The sequence below is a fragment of the Geotrypetes seraphini genome, chromosome 5 (genome assembly GCF_902459505.1).
Source record: "Geotrypetes seraphini chromosome 5, aGeoSer1.1, whole genome shotgun sequence".
Taxonomy (NCBI): domain Eukaryota; kingdom Metazoa; phylum Chordata; class Amphibia; order Gymnophiona; family Dermophiidae; genus Geotrypetes; species Geotrypetes seraphini.
The window spans coordinates 97,435,877-97,450,421 of NC_047088.1; the positions used below are offsets into that span (position 1 = coordinate 97,435,877).

The 14,545-nt window shown below is 44.2% G+C and overlaps 1 protein-coding gene across 8 annotated transcripts in view; it reads left to right on the forward strand.

Moving 5' to 3' along the window:
* Positions 1-14,545, forward strand: part of LOC117361256 — a 72,932-nt gene that overhangs the window by 39,029 nt on the left and 19,358 nt on the right. For all 8 annotated transcript variants that reach the window (XM_033946342.1, XM_033946341.1, XM_033946343.1 and 5 more), the window contains 2 exons: positions 284-1,450; positions 1,583-1,615. In XM_033946342.1, the coding sequence (XP_033802233.1) occupies positions 284-1,450; positions 1,583-1,615 (1,200 nt within the window). The remainder of the gene's footprint in view (positions 1-283; positions 1,451-1,582; positions 1,616-14,545) is intronic.

Sequence of the window (14,545 nt, forward strand, 5' to 3'; positions counted from 1 at the left end):
ATTTGTTTTTCACCCCTGTTAAAATAAGCATTGCTAGTTAAAGGGAATTCTAGAAGCAGTTATTAGTTGTTAATGTTTTGTATTGATATTTTTAAAATTATGTATGTCTAGTCTGTAAATGGTGCAGTATATAAAATTAAATCAATTTATATGTATTTCTGATTTTTCTAAAGTACAGAGGATCTCTGTCCATTGAATAACAGCTCCTGTTATCTGACTAAGGGGTAAATATTTTTCTGTCATCTGGATTTTCACTGAATCCAACTTTCTTCCTCCTTCCCAGGGCCCTGGGACACTAACTGGTGCGGTCCTGACCCAGAGATTGAAGCAATGTCCAGTAGAACTGAGGAAAGCACCCCATTGAGTCCATCCAACAGCATGAATATCCGTAACCTTCAGATTTCAGAGCGGGAAACAGTCCCCCGCCAGACACAGAGACCACCTGCCCATCATTACAGTTACCACCGGCACCAATCACACTATACTGACCGTTCGGGGCCCTTCCAGCCTGGCTTCAGGAGGAATTTTAGGGACTTTGAGAGAAAGTACAGGAGAGACTGGGTTCCTCGGCAGAATAATGCAGTCAATGGTTATCGGTTTCAGCAATCTGGTGGCATTAGTACTGAGAACCGGAGTTCCACACGAGTGCAGAAGACTAAGGAGTTGTTGGGAACATCTGAGGAGTTGAAGGGCAACTCCACTGATCCCCAAATTGTACATATCAGCAGTGTGAAGACTGAGGGGTGTCCCTCATCCCCACATAGAGCATCAGCAGATGTAGATTCCCCTCCGCTGCTTGAAGAAATGGATGGGAAGCCAGCTGTCACCACAGCTGGGAGAGAGGAGACCTGGTCACTCTTCAAGCAGCTACCAGTTTTCCCAGTGGACAGTAGTAGTGCACGCACTCTGCCAAAGATCAGCTATGCTAGTAAGGTGAAAGAAAATCTAGAGAAGAGGACCCCAGAGCCTGCTGCAGTCCCAGCAGCCAAAACCACCATGGTGCCTGCCTCAGCAGTGAAGACCACTAACAGCTTGCCCAACTGTGTGCTGTCCACCAGCCAAAATGATCCATATCGAACTGGCACAACTACAGCCATTTCTACTGCTTTTCTCCCTACTTCAGGTATCCCCTCATCTCCTGCAACTCCAGAGCCTGTACCACATCGTTTGGACTCCTCATCCAACAGTGAGAATGGACAGAGTGCCCCTAGCTCTCCACCCTGTAGATATTCCCAAAATAAAGAGCACCTGGGTGCCATTTTTCAGAATGAGTGGGGGCTCTCCTTCATCAATGACCCAAATGCTGGGCAGGCAGTGTCTGCAGGAGAGAGCCTGCCCCTCGTCCTCCCAAACATCATGCCTGAGGTAGCAGCAGAGACAGAGCCTCAAGTATGCCAGGAGTCTGCAAGTGCAAAGGACTGGGAGGCAGCGGTGTGGTACCATATGCGAGGTAAGTTACTGTTAGAGGCTCTTGCTACTAAAATAATGGGGCATATTTCAAACCGGAACTTGGAATAGTAAAGAAAACGAGTGAAATATTTTCATTGTTTAATGTTTTTTTTCTTTCTTTTTTTTTGTCTAGAATGGGATCAGCTGTGGAATTTGCACCAATTAGGTAAAGTTAAAATATATAGTGCTGCTCACTGTAATGGGTAATTTTGAAAGCCCTTTACCCGGGTTAATATCATTTATACCCAAGTAAACTGGCTTGTTTGAAACTAAGCCCCATCTAACAAAAACTGCTGACTTTATCCTGCATGCACTTTTTTAGCTTAGTTATAAAGAGGCACTCAGGGTGTGTATGTTAGGAGGTATTATCATTATTATTATTATTAACTTTATTTTTCTTTACCGCCATACTCGGACGACTTCTAGGTGGTTCACATCGAAAGAAGGCTGGACATTAGCAAATTACAAATGCATGAGGGGAATGTTACAGAAGAAAAGGGTTGTAGGGGAGGAAATGTAAGAGGGGTTGAAAGGGGGAGGGAAAGAGAGAGGGGTAGGAATTGCCTGAAGATTGCTTCAGGTTTGTAGGGGGGGAAAAAAGCGTAGTGAGCGCGGATTGGTCTGTTTAGGTGATGAATTTGTCAAACAGAGTGGTTTTGATAGATTTTCGGAGGTAAGAGGAGGAAGGAGTGACTGTACATGGGATTTCCAAAAATCTATGTGCTATTGTACCTCCCTGTTGCTGTCTGATATTTTTATTCATTCATTCAATTTTCTGTACTATTCTCCCAGCGGAGCTCAGAACGGTTTACATTAATTTATTCAGGTACTCAAGCATTTTTCCCTGTATGCCCAGTGGGCTCACAATCTATCAATAATGTACCTGGGGCAATTGGGGTATTAAGTGATTTGTCCAGGGTCACAAGGAGCAGCGTGGATTTGAACTCATAACCTCAGAGTACTGAGGCATAGCCATTGTGAAAGGTGATACTTGGGTAGTTTTTCATTGAAAGTACCTGCATACTTTGGAATTATTTTTAATTTAATTTGTTGTTCTATATGTGGTTTACTCAAATTTGCCTCTATGCTTAAGTTAATCTACATCTACAACTGGTGGATTGTCGGACATGATCAGATGTGCCACAGATAAGTAGCCACTATCTGATGTTCAGTTTCATGCTAATGCCCGAGATCTGCTCCTAACACCTCAAAGCAATAAATACTGGTGGTAGCTCTGAAATGTGCAGCAGCTCACTTCTCAGCACATATATATATTACAGTAGAATCTCAGTTAACTAGTATTTAACCAACCAGCAAAATAAATTGTCAACTGCGCTTCTCAAACAATGTCAAAAGTCGTGCTCCTGACCCAACAACCCCCCTCCAGCCCTCAAAGCATCTGTGGCAGCCACAAATCTCCCTCCTTCAAGCCCCTGAAGCAACAGAGCCGTTCCTGACAACCCCCCCCCCCCAAATATTTTCAAATAAAGACTGTCATTGGTTGAAAGGACGTCTCCCTTGCCTTCTGTTTGCAGTATTCCAGCCAACCTATCATCCCCTCCCATCTATCCAATTCCTGAAACAAATGATGTTAGAGAGCTGGAAAGTTAGCATCACACAGAGTGGAGGAGTCCGCTGTCAACTTGATACCCAAATACTTTATAGATTTACTAGTCTTTAAGCCCGTTACATTAACAGGTGCAGAATAGATGTGTGTTTCTCTCGCTCTCGCTCGCTCTCTCTCTCCCCCCCCCCCCTTGGCCGCTTTCTGTCTCTTTCTTTCTTGCTGTCTCTCTCTTCCCTCGGCTGTCCACCATCACCCCTTACCTGCTTCCCCCTGTCTCTTTTCCCTGCACCCCCTGCCCAGCAGCATTCCTTACTTGCTCCACCTGTCCCTCTTCCCTGCTCCTCCTACCCAGCAGCACTCCTTACTTGCTCCACCTGTCCCTCTTCCTGCTCCCCCTGTCCAGCACCACTTCTTACCTGCTCCCATGTCCCTCTTCCCTGCTCCCCCTGTCCAGTATGTGGCTCCTCTTCTTTAAAACAGCCTACCGGCTGTAACGAACCTCGCAGGCCGCTCTGCACCTCGGTAGCACGTTTCCTGTGACACGATACCGTGCATCAGAAGGAACGTGCTATCGAGGTGCACAGCGGCCTGCGAGTTTTGCTACAGCCGGTGATCAGAGATGGAGCAGCAGCGGTTGGTGAATGAGGGCGGGAGGGGGGAGTCGCCAGCGTGTCCCCTGCCTCCATGTTCTCCCTGCCTCTGTTTGAAAATCGAATTCGGCACGGAAGCACACCTCCCAGAGACAGGAAACGTAAAACCCTAAGTGCGCATGCGCGCTTAGGGTTTTGTTATAGAGGATGTGCCCAGCGAAAGGGAAATTGTGAGTGCAACATTTGCACCTGCTGAGGGTGTAGGGTTAAATTTAGCATTTCCGACTTTTCCATATTGACGCAAAAGCCAGAAATCTGGCTATAATCATCCAAAACTTGTATCAAATTAGGTAAAGATGCTTCCGGATAGCTGTTATAAAAAAAGGTCTTTATCTGCAAAAAGTAGAATTTTATAAGACTGATATTGCACCTCTAGGCCTCGCACCCCCTCATGCTATCGTATCAGGCAAGCCAAAGGTTCCATCACTATAGCAAATAGAAGTGGAGATAGGGGGCAACCCTGCCTAGTGTCTCTGTAGTTCAATGGGCTCTGTCAAATAACCATTCACTATGAACCTTGATAGTGCTTCAGTGTACAGGAGATGTATTCAATGAGGAAATTTTTCATCAAATCCCATTTTAGTAAAACTTCAAATAAAGTCCCAACTAACCCTATTAAAAGCCTTCTCCACGTCTAAAGAAAGCACCATAGAGGTAATTTTTTTGCTGTTGTGCATGCCGGATTAAGTGCAATGCTGTCTTATTTGAAAAAAAAAAAAAATTTTTTTTACAAGAAAAACTTGTTATAGAAATACAATAAGAATGTCCATTCAATAACACTAATATAAATACAAAGTAAATATTTCCTTCCTTAGATCACAATTACCATTTGGGTGAATGAAGCAGAAAAAATAAATAAGAACCTTTCAGGAGAAAAATCTTAAGGGAAAGACATAATACTGATCTACTGTCCATCTTTCCATTAATCAGTTATGTTGAAGCAATTTTCTTTAGGTCCAGGAAGGTTCTCAGTTGCTCCAGGGTAAAGAAAATATACTTAACATCTGCATATTTCACTTAACATTTACAAGGGTATGTCAATAAAAAAGTAGCTCCCAGTGCCCTCGTCTCTTGTTGCATAGAAAAAAACTGACGTTTTCTTTCTTGTGTAATTCTTGTTACATCAAGATAAACCTAAATTATTTTACCATGAAATAGTTCTTTAGAATGACAGAAATATAGTTTCATAAAGGCATTCAAGTCCTGTTCGAAAACGAAGGAGATCAACAAAGTAGTTCTAACAACCGAAGAGTCTGTAATAGATTCTTCAAGTATAGCCCAATACAAGTATTAGTCAAATCTAATTAGGCTATCTAAATATTTTCTCCTTCCATGTCTCCTTGATTTTGTTTTGAGGAAATAGGTAGATAATAAATCCTATTCACCGGGGCAATAAATTCAGCAAAATATTTTAATATATCAATTGGATAGCTTTTAAACATTTCAAGGGGAGAAATCCCAGGAGTCTTGGGAAAGTTCAAAACTAATATAGTCAGTCTTCGGTTGTAATTCTCAATATTCTCAATCTTTGTATAGCAAAACTATCTTTAATTACAATAGTCTTATATATTTGCAGAGACGACCTCAGATTGTATCTTGAGTTATTTAATTTTTTTAACTCTGTATTTGAATTTGAAAACTTCATATACCAAAACTCATTAACAGCAGAATACAAACTCATCCTAGGAGACCTAAACATACACCTTGAAGACCAAACATCCAAACCAGCAGAAAACTGTCTTATCATTTCTCAATGCCTTATCCTTCCAAATCCTAAACCCACAAACCACGCATGAAAAAGGACACCAACTTGACATTGCAGCCTTCATGACCCATCAACCATCCTCCCTAGAAATTCAAACACCTAATGGAATCTGGTCCCCATCCCTCTGGTCAGACCACTACACATACACATTCAGCATCAACTGGACCAAGAACGAAACCATACCTAAACCCAAAAAATAACTTACACCTCACGCAAACACATCGGACCCCCCCCCCCCATATTCTGGACAAAAATAGATGAAACAACCCAGGACTGTGACCCCAAGGACTTCATTTCACAATGGAACAATCTGACTACCAACATCCTTGATGAACTAGCCCCACTACAAACCAAAACTAGAATCAGCAGAAGATCAGATCAATGGATTGACAATGAACTACTCCTACTTAAAAGACAATGCAGACGACTGGAAAGAAAATGGAGAAAAACTAACCTAGATCACAAGAAAACTGCCTGGAAAAAACCTAACAAACAATACAAAATACTACTAAAGGACAAGAGAAAAACACATTACACTAATCTAATAGGCACAGAAACCCAAGATACCAAAAATATTAAGACCTAACAGACACCAAATCCTACATGACCACTAACAATACCCCACCCCCCTCAGCTACCCTCTTAGTAGAACACTTCAAGAACAAAATTACAAATGCCAGAGCCACCCTCAATTGTACCCCATCCCACCTAAACGAGCTCACAATTCTTCCCACAGATAAAGAATCAACTGCAGCTGACAGAACATGGTCTAAATTCCCCAACATACAATGGTCTGAATTCAATAAACTCTACAAAAAGTACAGTCACGCATCCTGTGACCTTAACCACTGCCCATCATATCTCCTTACAACCTCCAGCACAAAATTCTGTACTCTGCTTCTGCAATGGATACAAATCATGTTCACTGACGGCCTTTTCCCAACTGACCTCAGCGAAATCATCATCACCCCAATCCAAAAAGATCCAAAAGGACCAACAGACCAACCATCCAACTACAGACCCATCGCCTCAATACCTCTATATGTCAAACTGACAGAAGGACTAGTAGCCAAACACCTCACCAACTATCTAGATGACCATAATATACTTTACCCCACGTAATCTGGCTTCAGATTCAACTTCAGCACAGAGACATTACTAGGCTCCCTCACTGACACAGCCAGGCAACAGCACAGGAAAAAAAATGCTTCTCATACAACTAGACCTTGCCGCAGCATTTGACCTGGTAGACCATAACATCCTACTGCAAATTTTGGATGCAACAGGCATCTCAGATAAAGATACTCTTGGTTTGAAGGCTTCCTAAAATCCAGAACATACAGAGTAAAATCAGATAAAGAAAAAGCTGAACCTTGGTCCAACCCTTGCGGCGTACCACAAGGATCCCCGCTATCCCCTACTCTCTTCAACCTATACACTGCATCTCTTGAAACATACCTAGATAATCTAGGTATCACCACCTACAGTTATGCAGATGACATTACCATTCTCATACCTTTTGATCAACCAAAGACCGCCATGACAAACACACTACACCGAACACTAGAAACAGTAGCAACCTGGATGAAAGATCACAAACTGAAACTCAACACAGACAAAACTAAATTCATCCTCCTCATAAAACTACTAGGAATGACTATAGACCAATGCTGCACCATGCAACCATAAATAAAACAATACAGAAATCCTTTGCAGTGATGAGAAACCTAAGACAAGTCAGGAAATTCTTCGAAAAAACACAATTCCAGCTTATAGTACAATCCCTAATCGTAAAGTCTACTAGATTATTGCAACATCCTCTACCTCCCCTGCCCTTCTACAATAACTAAACAACTACAAACAATCCAAAATACAGCTCTGAGACTCATCTACTCATTGAGAAAACACGACCATATTACAGAAGCATACATCAACTCACATTGGCTACCAATCCAAGAAAGAATACTATTTAAATTCTACTGTATGTTTTATTTAAAGCCTTAAACGGAGACAGCCCAACCTACCTGAACAACCGCCTCATCCAAACCACCTCAATCAGACATAGAAAAACACACACCCCATTCACACACCCCTCGATCAAAGAAGTAAAACAGAAAAACTATACAATGTCCTCCTGGCCACTCAAGCAGCTAAACTAGATAACCAAATCTCCAATCTACTGATAACGACACCAGACTACAAGACGTCCAGAAAAGAAATAAAAACTATACTCTTCAAGAAATTCCTGAAACAGCCATAACTTCAGAAAAGAAATAAAAACTACATTCTTCAAGAAATTCCTGAAACAGCCCTAACTTCAAACTTACCGTCCTTCCCCCCTCCCTCTTCCCGCCACACAGAAATTACATAACCTACTCTTTACCTCTCTAGAAAGGACAAATGTTCTTCCATTGTAACCTTCCGTTTCTTAATCTCTTTTGTAATCTGCCTTGAACCGCAAGGTAATGGCGGAATAGAAATCTCTAATGTAATGTAATAGAAGACAAGAAACATTCATTCCGGAAATGGAAAAAGGACAAAACCGGGGAGAACTGGAAAGAGCACAGGAAGCATCAAAAAGAATGTCACCTCGTGGTTAGAAGAGCAAAAAGAGAATATGAAGAAAGGCTAGCCAGGGAAGCATGAAATTTCAAACCGTTCTTCAGACATGTTAAAGGGAAGCAGCCGGCAAGGGAGGAGGTGGGACCGCTGGATGACGGAGATAGGAAAGGAGTGGTGAAGGAGGAAAAAGAAGTGGTGGATAGACTAAACATGTTCTTTTCGTCAGTATTTACAAAAGAGGACACATCTAACTTGCTGAAACCTGAAAAAATCTTCAAAGGAGATCAAGCTGAAAAATTAACATCCATGGAGGTAAGCCTTGAAGATGTACACAAGCAGATAGATAGATTAAAAACAGACAAATCTCCGGGCCCGGATGGAATCCACCCTAGGGTTTTGAAAGAACTAAAGGAGGAAATAGCGGAACTACTGCAGTAGGTTTGCAATCTATCCCTGAAAACAGGCGTGATCCCGGAGGATTGGAAGATAGCTAATGTTACGCCCATCTTTAAAAAAGGATTGAGAGGTGACCCGGGGAACTACAGACTGGTAAGTTTGACTTCAGTCCCGGGGAAGATGGCGGAAGCGCTGATAAAAGACAACATCTCGGTGAGCATCTAGAAAGGAATAAACTGATGAAAACAAACCAACATGGCTTCTTCAAGGGAAGATCATGCCTAAAGAACTTATTGCACTTCTTTGAAGGATATAACAAACGAATGGACTAAGGGGACCCCATAGACGTCATATACCTTAGATTTCGAAAAAGCCTTTGACAAGGTACCCCATGAACACCTACTGCGGAAACTGAAGAACCATAGGGTGGAAAGAGATGTACATAGATGGATCAAAAATTGGTTGGCGGGTAGAAAGCAAAGGGTAGAAGTGAAGGGCCACTACTTGGACTGGAGGAAGGTCACGAGTGGTGTTCTACAGGGGTCAGTACTCGGTCCGCTACTGTTCAATGTATTTATAAATGATCTAGAAACAGGGACGAAGTGCAAAGTAATAAAATTCACAGACGACATCAAACTATTTAGTGGAGTTAGGACTAAAGAGGACTGCGAAGATTTACAAAGAGACCTGAACAAACTAGGAAAGTGGGCGATAATTTCACATTTTTTTCTCAAAGTAGCACTGGCTTCAACTCCACTCACCTCTGAAGGGTCACCGAAGCCAAATCCTATAGTTCAATCTCAAATGTGTCCCATTTTAGATTAGGTTGAGCTCTGGCTTCCTGAATCACTGCTTCTTTGGTCTTAAAGTTGGAGAAGCAGGTGATTATATCTTGTTTATCAGCGGGGCTACCAATGCCCGATGTGTTCGCTCTATACCTATAAAGTCTGGTGGGACAGAAGATGTAGCTGTAGATAGTAGCATGCTTGCCATTTGCTGCACCACCCTCTCACAATTAGAGTACTCTGCCAGCTCCGGGACACCGTGCACTTGAAGATTTGAGCGGCGCCCCCAGTTTTCCGTATCTTCCAACTTGTCTAGAACATATGCTTGTTGGGTAAAAAAAGTCCTTTCCTTTATTATCCATCTCTAGCAGCTGTTCTGCTGCTCGTCCAGGTGTCGTTCTGTTTCCATAATGTGATGTCCCAGGTCAGCAATTTTGCCCTTAAGATCCGCCGCCAACGTTGAAAGTTCCTCAAGCACAGATTTTGTCTGTCGGATTTCAAGCAAAAGATATTTCATCTCAGCCATAGGTTTCCGCCAATTGCAGCGGGGTCGCTGCTGCTAGTTCTGATGCTTCTGTTGCCGCAGGCAAGGCTGCTCATGATCTCCCATGTGCTGCCATTTTAGCTATGCTCAGGTCGCTCGGTGTATAGGCAAAAAGTCTTAGCATTTTCTTGCCAGCTGCAGCCATCGAAGTCACCCACTGCTTCCCACTGAGCGGTTGCCTGCACTGTCGTCTGATGGGGATCGGGGCATGTGGAGCTCCGCCTTCAGTCAGCCATCTTGGACTGTGATGTCGCTTTCCTCCCAATTAATTTTCAATTTGAAAAAAATCAGATCATCTCACCTTATTAATAATCAAAGACTATATTGGTTACCAGTCAAGGCCAGAGTCAGATTTAAGTTTGGTTGTATATGTTATAAAGTCTTACATGGTTTAACACCTGATTATCTTGTAGATCATTTTTTATTCATTAATTCATAACGTCCAAGACGTAATTGTAATTTGTTTGCGTTTCCATCAGTAAAGGGTTGTTTATACAAGTGCTATTTTCAACGATTCCTATCTTTTCAGTCAGCTTCTTATGATAAAAAGAGTTTGTAATAGTTTGTAAATAGTTAGCTCTGTCTCTTACCAGCAGTTCAGGAAATTATTGAAAACTTAATTATTTAAGAAATTTTTGTAATTCTAGGGCATTTGTTTTTATTGTAACTGTTTCAATGTTCTTTTGTAAACCACATATAGTATATAGTACCGAGTTGGGGTGGTTTTTTGTTTTGTTTTGGTTTTTTTTTAAATTTATAATAAAGATTCCACTTAGAAACATCTCACTCGGGGCGAGCACAGCCAACAACCACTGCTTCGATCAACCGCCTCCAGCCCCATCCACTTTCTGGAGGCCTCAGTGAAGATCCGCTCGCCTCGCCCATTAAGGCCGACCTCCAGGCACAGCTCACACCATCGTTCGAGGCATTCATCGAGGCACTCTTCCAGGCACACCTCGCCTCATCGGAAGCAGCCTTTCCTTGAGTATTCTCCACCGGCTACTTCACCTCCTCCGATGCCAGAGCTCGAGGACACCCTGGGATCGTTATCACCTCCACGGTCCCCGTCCTTATTGGATCCAGAGGCCTCGACGTCCTCGAGTCCTTCTCGAGGCCCCACACTGGCTGATCAGTTGTCCTTCTCGTTCCTCCGGTAGATGGCAACTGATTTGGACATACACCTAGACACGGGGTCTAAATTTTCGAAGGAATACCTAGAAACTATGCATCTTATCCCAGGACAAGCAGGCAGGTATTCTCACTAATGGGTGACGTGATCCAACGGAGCCCCGATACGGACGCTTCACAAGCAGTCTTGCTTGAAGAAAACTCGAAGTTTCGAGTCACCCATACCGTGCATGCGCGAGTACCTTCCGCCCAGACCAGGGCGCGTCTCCTCAGTTCAGATAGCTAGCAGAGAAGCCAACCCAGGGGAGGTGGGTGGGACGTGAGAATAGCTGCCTGCTGTCCCTGGATAACAACTGTTACGGTAAGTAACATTGCTTTATCCCAGGACAATCAGGCAGGTATTCTCACTAATGGGTGACCTCCAAGCTAACCATAGTGGGATGGTGGGAGAGTTGGCAACTTAGGAGAATAAATTTTGTAATACTGTTTGGCCAAACTGTCCATCCTGTCTGGAGAAAGTATCCAGGCAATAGTGAGAAGTGAAAGTATGAACAAAGGACCAAGTGGCAGCTTTACAAATCTCCTTAATCGGTGTCGATCTGAGGAAAGCTACAGAAGCTGCCATAGCTCTGACCTTAGGGCTGTGATTTTTTTGTCAAGGGATAATCCAGCCTGGGCATAGCAGAATGAGATGCAAGCCGCCATCCAGTTGGAGATGGTGCGCTTGGAAACGGTGCGTCCCAACTTGTTCGGATCGAAGGAGATGAAAAGTTGGGGAGCAGTTCTGTGAGATTTGGTGCGTTCTAGGTAGAAAGCCAAAGCACGCTTACAGTCCAGAGTATGAAGAGCAGATTCTCCAGAGTGAGAGTGTGGCTTCGGAAAGAACACTGGCAGAACGATGGATTGGTTAAGATGAAATTCCGAGACAACTTTCGGGAGAAATTTCGGATGGATGCGGAGAACCACCTTGTCATGATGGAAGACTGTAAAAGGTGGGTCCGCGACCAAGGCTTGGAGCTCACTGACTCGTCGAGCAGAAGTGAGGCTAATGAGAAACACCACCTTTCAAGTGAGATGCTTCAGGTGACCCTTGTGAAGAGGTTCAAATGGAGGTTTCATAAGCTGTGAGAGAATATTGAGGTCCCAAACCACTGGAGGCGGTTTGAGGGGAGAATTAAGAATATAAGAAGTTGCCTCCGCTGAGGCAGACCAGAGGTCCATCCTGCCCAGCGGTCCGCTCTCGCAGCGGCCCATCAGGACTAATTGCCTGAACAGTGTCCCTGACTAATTTTGTAACTGCCTCTAATCCTCTAATCCTATCCCTTAATACCTACCTCTACTCCTATCTGTACCCCTCAATCCCTTTGTCCTCCAGGTACCTGTCCAGACCCTCTTTGAAGCCCTGTAGCGTGCTCCTGCTTATCACATCCTCCGGTAGCACATTCCATGTATCCACCACCCTCTGAGTGAAAAAGAACTTCCTGGCGTTAGTTCTAAACCTTTCCCCTTTCAATTTCTCTGAGTGCCCCCTTGTATTTGTGGTTCCCCGTAATTTGAAAAATCTGTCCCTGTCTACTCTTTCTATGCCCTTCATGATCTTGAAGGTTTCTATCATGTCTCCTCTAAGTCTCCGCTTTTCCAGGGAGAAAAGCCCCAGCTTCTTCAGTCTGTCAGTATATGAGAGGTCTTCCATACCCTTTATTAGCTTAGTTGCTCTTCTCTGGACTCTCTCAAGTACCGCCATGTCCTTCTTGAGATACGGCGACCAGTACTGGACACAGTACTCCAGGTGCGGGCGCACCATTGCATGATACAGTGGCAGGATGACTTCCTTCGTCCTGGTCGTGATACCCTTCTTAATGATACCCAACATTCTGTTTGCCTTCCTTGAGGCCGTGGCGCACTGCGCCGACGCCTTCAATGATGTGCCTACCATCACTCCTAGATCTCTTTCAAGGTTACTCACCCCTAGCGGTGATCCCCCCATTTGGTAAGTGAACATCGGGTTCTTTTTCCCTACATGCATGACCTTGCATTTCCCTATGTTGAAGCTCATTTGCCACTTTTTGGCCCACTCTTCCAGCGCTGTCAGATCTTTTTGGAGATTTTTGCAGTCCTCCTTGCTTTCAACCCTGCTGTATAATTTGGTGTCATCCGCAAATTTAATAACCTCACATTTTGTTCCTGCTTCCAGGTCGTTAATAAATATATTGAACAGGAGCGGTCCCAGCACCGACCCCTGCGGAACTCCGCTCATGACCCATTGCCAGTCTGAGTAATGGCCCTTTATTCCAACCCTCTGTTTCCTATCCGCCAGCCAGTTTTTGATCCATCGGTGGACCTCCCCTTGCACCCTGTGGTTCCATAGCTTCCTTAGCAGTCTTTCATGTGGTACCTTGTCGAAGGCTTTTTGGAAGTCAAGGTAAATGATGTCTATAGATTCCCCTTGATCCACTTGGCTGTTTACCCCCTCAAAGAAGTATAATAAGTTAGTGAGACATGACCTGCCCTTGCAGAAGCCATGCTGGCTCGGTTTTAGCTGCCCAGTGTTTTCGATGTGTTCCCAGATGCAGTCTTTAATCTGGAAACACATCGAAAACACTGGGAAAAGTCCTTTCGTGAATCTGGAAACCACAGGATGAGCAGAGAGAGGTTTCCCTTGAAGAGGCTGATGGAAAGCAGCAATTGCACTGAGGTGGACAAGTATGGAAGAAGATTTGAGGCCAGAGTGAGACAGGTGCAAAACTTAGTCCAAAACTGAAGGCAAGGAGGAATGTTGAGGCTCCTGATGGCTGAGAAACACATCATACAGAGAATCTATTCCATTTTTGGTGGTAGCATTGTCTGTTAGTAGGCTTCCTTGAAGCTTCCAAGACGTCCCTCACAGGTTGGGAAAACTGTAGAGGGGTTAGTTGAGAGGAACCAAGCTGTCAGGTGTAGAGACTGCAGGTTGGGGTGAAGTAGAGATCCCTGATGCTGTGTAAGCAGAGATGGAAAAACTGGTGCTGAGTTGAAGTAGAAGCGAGTACCAAGGTTGTCTGGGCCACCGTGGAGCAATCAGGATCATGGTGGCATGGTCTGACTTCAGCTTGACCAGAGTCTTTTGAATGAGAGGAAATGGCGGAAACGCATATAGAAAGCGATTCGTCCAGTCCAGGAGGAATGCATCTGCCTTGAGACGCTGAGGGTTGTAGATCCTGGAGCAGAAGTGAGGTAGTTTGAAGTTGTGGGGGGCTGCGAAGAGGTCTATCTGAGGCATTCCCCACAGGAAGAAGATGTGATGAAGGGGCGTGGAGTTGAGGGTCCACTCGTGAGGTTGTAGAAGATGGCTCAAGCTGTCTGCTAAGGCATTGTCCCTTGAATGTAGACTGCTCTGAGGAAAATGTTGTTGTTGCAAGTTGCCCAATCCCACACTTTCAGAGCTTCCTGGCAGAGGGAGGCCGATCCCGTGCCTCCCTGCTTGTTCACATAGTACTTGGCGACTTGGTTGTCTGTGCGAATGAGGACAACCTGGTCGCGAAGGAGATGTTGAAAGGTCTAGAGAGCGTTGAAGAACACCCTGAGTTCTAGGAGATTGATGTGGCACTGGCGATCCGTGCTGGTACAGTGACCCTGGGTGCGGAGGCCGTCCAGATGAGCCCCCCAAGCATAAGTCGACGAGTCAGTCGTGAGGATTTTCTGATGGCGGGGGGTTTGGAA